This window comes from Pteropus alecto, unplaced genomic scaffold (assembly GCF_000325575.1).
Source record: "Pteropus alecto unplaced genomic scaffold, ASM32557v1 scaffold68, whole genome shotgun sequence".
Taxonomy (NCBI): Eukaryota; Metazoa; Chordata; class Mammalia; order Chiroptera; family Pteropodidae; genus Pteropus; species Pteropus alecto.
In genome coordinates, this window is record NW_006441386.1 from 6493756 (window position 1) to 6501313 (window position 7558).

The 7558-nt window shown below is 46.1% G+C and overlaps 1 protein-coding gene across 1 annotated transcript in view; it reads right to left on the reverse strand.

Moving 5' to 3' along the window:
- TMEM270 (transmembrane protein 270) overlaps positions 1 to 826 on the reverse strand; it is a 2315-nt gene extending 1489 nt beyond the window's left edge. Inside the window, exon 1 of the mRNA XM_006918654.1 lies at positions 755 to 826. Within this exon, the coding sequence (XP_006918716.1) occupies positions 755 to 826 (72 nt within the window). The remainder of the gene's footprint in view (positions 1 to 754) is intronic.
- Positions 827 to 7558: the final 6732 nt, after the last annotated feature.

Here is a 7558-nt window from a genome sequence, read left to right on the forward strand (position 1 = left end):
AAATGAGAAACCTTCATTTGACTCCTGGAGTTGAACAGCCCCTCCTCAGACCCTTAAAGCCCCCAGCTCCTGGAGTAATACCAGCCCACCAATCTGGACCCCATGTGTCCCTGTCCACAGGACCATCTGGAGCCCTAAAGGACCACACTGGAGGCAGCCATCTGGGATTGGCTGTGTGCCCACCACAGGGGGCATCAGTTGGAGCTATTGATGGGAAAGGAAGGGAATTCAGGGATCCAGCTAGGGGAGGAATTAATATGAACATAGAAAATGGCAGCTGCCCCCCACCCCCAGTTCATAGTGTTGAGACCAAGGAGGAAAACAGTCTATTATGTCAGAGAAATGGAGTAATTTGCCCAAAGTCACATAGCTAAAAAGTGAAACAGCCAAGATATGAATCCAATTGTCTGTCTCTTTCTACTACACCATGTAATCTCCCCTTTCTACGCACAGCAGCAAACCCAGTTCTGATAACTCGGCCCACTGATTCAGAGATGTGGCCCCAAACATCAGCGTTTGCATATTTTAAAAACATGGGTGGGAAGGGGCAATGCTTAACCCACAGGAGTGATCCACTATAGAGAAAATTCCAGCCTATGGCCTGAGGTGGGGCTTCTAGAAGCTGTCAGATTACGTCAGGAGGCAGGCAGTCAGCTAACTCCACTGGTAAGGACAGGTTTCCAGGTCCAACAACTATAAGGTAGCTGTGAAGAGCTGGGTTTGTGCCCCAACTCTGCCCTCCACCCCTACTCACCAGCACTGAGAGTTTCATTACCAACAGCAGAATCCCCAAGAGGCTGGACCTGAATGGAGGGACAGCCTCCATGTCTGGCCTCCTACCCCTCATCCAGCTGGGAGAGGCAGGGTGACCTCACAGATACCACAGGGTGGGGGCTGAGTTACCACGGGGACCCAGTTGCCACAAGAGACTTCCCTTTACCTGCCCCTCACCCCTTCACTGCACAAAAATTGGGATGTTTGCCTTCCACATCCTGTCCACCTCCTGGTTGGAGACTACCCCTAGGAACATCAACTCCACGAACTGGCCTGCCCGGCACCAGCGCCAGAGAAAGTCCTCAGGGCCTGCAACAGGCAGCTGGAGCAGTCAGTGCAAACAAAGTCAGGCTGCACCTCCCCACATCCTTTCAACTCCTCAAGTATCCAAGGCCCAGGAAATAAAAATCTTTATCCCCAGAGCCACAGGTGACAAAACGTTTGGTGGCTGAGGAAAGCCTCAGCGGCCCAAACCTGAAGGCCTGTACCTACGCCTCTTCCCCAAATTCATTCTCACATTTACTAAAGGTTGGTCCCAGTCACAAAGCAGAGGAATAAGGTTCTGATATTTATTCTCAGATATGAGTGACACCTCAGTGGGTTCTGAGACTCGGTTAGAGCAGGGCAAATAAGAAAATGTGCCTCAGAGTGTCCTGGAGAGGTGCAGGTCCTAGGGAAAAGAGGACAATCTGCTGAGCCAGCCCCCTCAGGGATACGAGAGGCAACAGGAGGCCACAAGCTGCCTGGAGCATCTTGGAGAAATTGCCGGAGACATGAATGATGATCAAAGGCTTAGAATCTGTGAGAATCCAGAACCTTGGTCATCACGTTTCTCACATTGCTTCCCTGTTGGGTCCCGGCAAATGCCTCAGGAGGCTACAGGACGAGGTTCTTATACCTTTTAGAAATTTTTTAAAGCACGCCTCTAGTGCCCAGGCCACTGTGAGTGCAGGGCTTTGTAAGAAGAGGGCTCTTCTGTGCAGATTGGAAGAGTGGGTGCCACCCAGTGCTTGCACACAGTGATTTCAGTCCTTACTTGCTCCCTAGGACCGGGCACCCTTGTACAGGACACAATTTGGCCAACTGTGCATGGTAGCCTGCCATAATGGGTCCCCAGAATGTCAATGATGACCTTTGCCCAGGCAGTCCTGTTCACCCACTTGTTTCCTCCCCTAGAGGTTGAGGGTGGAGTGTGCAAAGTCCCTCCACTCTGTCCTCTGCCCTTGCCCCTCCCTAACCCACCTCCTGTGTCTCCAACACTACAGCACTGAGAGGTCACTGGAAAGACCTCATTTAGCTAAGTTTTGAAGGATGGGTATGAGTTTTCCAGAGGAGAGAGTACGAAGGATGGTCTAGGCAGAGGGAACAGAATGATTCAAACAATTCATCATTACTAGAGCATAAAGTAGGACGTGGAGAAAAGCACAAGGTACGCAGTAAGGTCAGCAAGGGCCACGTGGGTAGTGGTTATTCTATAAAACAATAGGAGTCTTTGAAGAGCTAAGGCAGCAAGGCAACTGGAGATCACTGTGAGCTTTAGAACAGTCCCTCCAACTGCAAGAGGAGGCTAGATTAGGGGTGGCAAAGGGTGGGGGGAATCAGATTGGAATCCACAACAATAAACCCTCCAGGCACAAGATGATGGAAGCCTGGACTAGGGTTGTGGCGCTGGGAATGGAGAGAAGTGAACGGATGCCAGAAATGTGTAGAAGATGAAACTGACAGGGTTGGAAGCTACCAAGAATGGTGAAAGGTCCAAGATTGTACTCTACTTCAGGGGTACCCAATCCCCGGGCCACAGATGGGTACCGGTCAGTGGCCTGTTAGGAACCAGTCCGCAAAGCAGGAGGAGAGTGGCAAGTGAGTGAGCAAATCTTCATCTGTATCTGCAGCCACCCCACCTCGCCCACCCCCCACGCTAGCATAACCGCCTCAGCTCCACCTCAGATCATCAGGCATTAGATTCTCATAGGAGCACCAATTCCTGTTGCCAAAAAGGTTGGGAACCGCTGCCCTACTTGCAAGCTAACCAATCAGCCTGCCAGAGTTTACAGGATGCTAGTAGAAGGCACAAAACTGGTTCAGAGAAGAGGACAATTACTTGCAGCACTAGCAGTAAACTAGGAGTATAAATATTATTTTGCATTGGTTCTTTGAGTCCCAAATCCCACAGGGTGACGTGAACAGGACCAGATGACACCTGAACACCCAGCCAGTATATTACTGAAGGGAAACCCTGAGCTTAGGGAATCCAAGTCTTTTATAATAAGCAGAAAGCAAGCCTGCCCCTTGCTCCTGAGAGAGGTATTATCATGCTCATGCTGAAGAATGCCTGTTCTTCATTCCAGAAGGAGACACCATATAGTCCAAGTTGTTTGCTACACAGACATCCTGGAAAAGATGATAAAGAACAAAGAGCAATCGGTTTCTTGGCAGAAACATGAAAAGCCTACAGAAAAATTGCCTCCCAACAGAGAACTGAATAAGAAGAGAGGTAATTCAAGGCAGGGGTCAGGATCCCCCTCGGAAGCTTTATGAAGGTAGATGGCGGTGCTTCCCACTGAGGTGAGTGGCAAGGAGGGAGTTTGGGGGAGAGCCTGAAAGGTTGCTGGGAGTCAGTGGTGGGGCCTGAAACTATAATTTGCAACTTGTTTCTCCTCCTCTCTTTGGCTTGCCCACACCAGCATCCGGCATCACCATACCCAAAATTTGTCACTAAGGCTTTGAGTTGATGGTACTCAACCTCATATTGACCAAATTTCCTGGACTATGTGACCCTGGCAGGAGCTGGAGTTGAAGAGACCTCGCTCTGCCCCACTGCCCCCAGGGCTGCTCCTCGGGGTACTTCTATCAAGTCCCATTGGGATGCCAGGGCCAAGTCTCAGTTTCAGCTCCAGCAGGAGCTGCTACGGTGGAGCTCCCGCAACTTGAATCCTTCATCAGGGAGTCCTCCACCCCCTTCTCTTTCCTACTCAATACCCGGGTTCAAGGCCATACCAGCACTGTATAGCTGTGTGGCCTTGGACAATATCTCTCCTCCTGACCCTGTCTTCACCTTGCAGGGTAACAGGGAGGACCAGGTGGGATAACAGTTACCAATTGCCGCTGCCTCGCCCGACGCCAGGGGGAGCCATTCCCCCGTCCCTGACCCGCACCGCGGAGATTCCGCTCCCCTGCCCGGGACCGAGGGCGTCAGGAGTGGCAGGAAGCGCGCCTCGACTCCTCCCATATCCAGGGCCTATAAACTCTCAGGTGGGCTCCCCTGCGGGTGCAGGACCGCAGCACGGCCGCAAGGGGACAGAAGACGCTGGGGGCACGGGGTCCGGCGCATCTGGAAGCGCTGAGCAAATTGGTGGAAAGTTTTCGGTTTCTAATTTGTCCTTTCTCCGCCTGCAAGGTTGATTTGCCTGTGACAACAACGTGTGTCATCTAGGAAGCTCGCCCTGTGCAGGTCCCATCATGGCTGGATTGCTGAGGACGAAACCATCGAGAAATGATCAGGACCGGTGTTCTCCCTTCTTTCACATTCTGATGTTAAAACATCACTTCATTTCAAAACTTCATTTTTTCCCCCCAGAAGTACACAAGAATGATAAGAAAACCTTCGTACTTATTGGAACCTGTATTTTTTCTTTCTAAAGATGGCTTTATCAAAGCCAGTTTAAATGCAAGAATGATTAAAAACTGATGGAAGCATGAGAAACTATCCTAGTTAAGGGGACAGAGGAGTTTGAACGGACCTCTGCGGCTTAATTACAAGTCTATGCTCCCGTCCTTAGTTTCCTTATTTGCAAAACTGGGATATACTTCGCAGAACCTACCAGGTGAGGTTATGGGGAGCAGTCACTGAAATAGGGTCTGAAGTGCTTTGAACAGTGCCCGGCCGCACACCAGTGCTTGGTGGCTAGTGGGTAAGTGAAATCAGCATCTCTGGCTGAAAAGGAACTCAAGAATTTTTAAAAGCAAAATTAACTACAAAATTACTTTAAATATGTGCAAATTTGTACAAAGGAATGATTTCCAGGGTGTACAAATTTTATTAAATGCGGAAATATTTATTTCAACCAAATTAGTTTCAGGCAATTCACTGGGAGTCTAAGACTAGATTTTGAAATTTAAAAAAAAAAAATTCACTGCCAAATATAAACAAAAGTCATTGCTATTGTAAAATTAATTCAAAATTTTCAAGTCTTTGCTGAGGGTCACATTGAGCTGTGAGCTGCTTCAGGAGTGTCTTTAGGAGTCAGCAACACAGCAGGAGACATCAAGACCAAAATCAAGAACTACCAGACTGCCCCTTTGGACAGCCGCTTTCCCAACCAGGAACTGCTGGCGGAACTACCTGGACTTCCACCACTATAAGAAAGCAATGACCACTAAAGGGGGTGATGTCTCTGTGTGCAAATGGTGCCAGCATGTATACAAGTCCCTCTGCCTGGGTGTCAGCCTGGGTAAATACTTGTAGGAAAAAAAGAAAATTTTTTTAAACACAAAAGTGAATGAAATGCTTTAAAAGTGTTCTTTGAAAGGTTATACAGTTTGCCAAACCACTCCGCTGTTCAAAAACACTCACCCCCAAAGTAAAAGTTCTGATAAATGGATGAAACACTAGGAGTCTAAGACTAGATTGCCAAGTTACACCTGTGAGGTAGAAAAATCAATATATGAAAAAACCAGCAATAACAAATACAATTTTCACCAATTTATTTATTGATCAGTTTGTTCAGAACCAATGTGTTTAGCATACTTGTTTTCTGCCAGCTCACCTAGACCTCTCTCTGAGAGCTTCTCTCACCCACAAGCCACCCATCTGCAACCACAACCACCCCCTTTTTCTCTGCTTGCTTTTTTTCTTTACAGACCTCTTGAGTCCTAAAGATGGGTGTTCCACCATCCATCGAAGGACATTTAGGTTGTTTTTATGTCTTGGTTATTGTGAATAACGCTGTAATGACAGGTGAGTGCAGATATCTCTCTACGATCCTGATTTCAATATCTTTGGATAAATACCCAGAAGTGGGATTACTGGATCATAAGATAATTTGATTTTTATATTTTGAGGAACCTCCATACTGTTTTTTATAATGGCAATACTCATTTACAGTCTTACATTATGTATGTGTATGTGTGTTTCAGCTTTTAAAAGGAAATCTTACTGTTTGTGGCAACATGCATGGATCTGGAGGACGTTATGCTAAGTCAGTGGGAAGCACTGGGAGGCAGCTGCAAAGTTCACTTGCCCACCGCTCACCTCCTGCTGAGCAGCCCTGTTCCTAACAGGCCACAGACCCATACCGGTCCGCAGCTCGACTGTGCTAAATGAAATCAGCAAGACGCAGAAAGAGAAATACTGATCTCGTATATGTAAAATCCCAAAAAGCTGAACTGTTAAAAACAGAAAGTGGAATGGTGGTTGCCAGAGGCTGGGGTTAAGGGAAATGGGGTGTTGTTGGTCCAAGAGTACAGTTTCAGTTATACAAGATGAATAGATCTAGAGATCTAATGTGCAGCATGGTGATGATAGCTAAGAGGATAGATTTTATTAAATCTTCTCGACACGTACTCACAAATGGTAACTATGTAGAGGTGACAGATGTGTTAATTAGCTGGATGGTAATGATCATCTCACAACGTATATGTATATCAAAAGATCAAGTTGTACACCTTAAATATATACGATTTTCATTAAAAGGAAAAAAAGAAAACGTTTCTCAGTGCCCTCTCACCTGACCGTTGAAACCATGTTGTTGAAAGGAGTCCTGCAGCCACCTTATCACCCCTGGCAGCCACCAACCATCTAGTTTTGGCCCTTCTTACCCCTGCCCCTACACTGGCCTAAGTCATTGATAAATTCTTTGTTGCTGAACCTGATATAGAGACATCATGAGCAAAGTTGAAAGGTAGTGACAGTCTGGGAGAAATGTTGGCAACCCAGGAAACAGTCCCAGAATATCCAGACTGGTATCCAGAATATCCAGAACATCTAAGGAACTCCTGTAAATATAAAGATAAATATAATAAAATCAAGTGACTCAAAAGAACACAGGCAATGGCAATTCACAGAAGAGGAAACCCAAAGATCCAATAAACTTATGAAAAGATGTTCAACTACATTAGTAATCGCGGGAAATGCAAATTAAAACCACAATGAGATACTATCTCATACTCACTTGCAAAAACAAAAAAGTCTGACAACATGCTGTACATTGATAAATCCGTGGGGAAACCAGAGCATCTGACAGGCTCATGCCTTGAGCCGGCAGTTCCATGATGGTTTTCTGATCTTGAGAGTCACCCAAGGTAACAGATCTGTTGTACAAAACCACCCATTACACACACGTGAAACTGAAGCAAGGAGTTAGCAAAACAATAATTACCCTTACTACTTGCAGTGCACTCTTTTATTTTCTATTCATTCTATTTCACAACCAGTTGAATTGTTTTCGCTACTCCCTAATGCATTACAAACCCCAGTCTAAAAAGCGCTCCTTTGAGAAACATCTATTTATGAACAAAGAAACACGTGCAAAGCTATTTATGGCAGCATTTTCTTCCCATCGGTAGAGAAATGGATAAATGAACTAGGTGTAGTTGTCTAAGGGATGACTAAGCAGTGTTTAAAACGAATGAGATCTATGTGCATCAAAGTGGAAAGATCTCAAAAACATAGTGTTACCTGAAAAAGAAAAGTTACAAAGTAACAGCTATAAAATTATTGCATTTATATAAATTTTTTCAAACCCATTAAGCAGTATTATACATTGTAGTAAAAATATAAAAACAA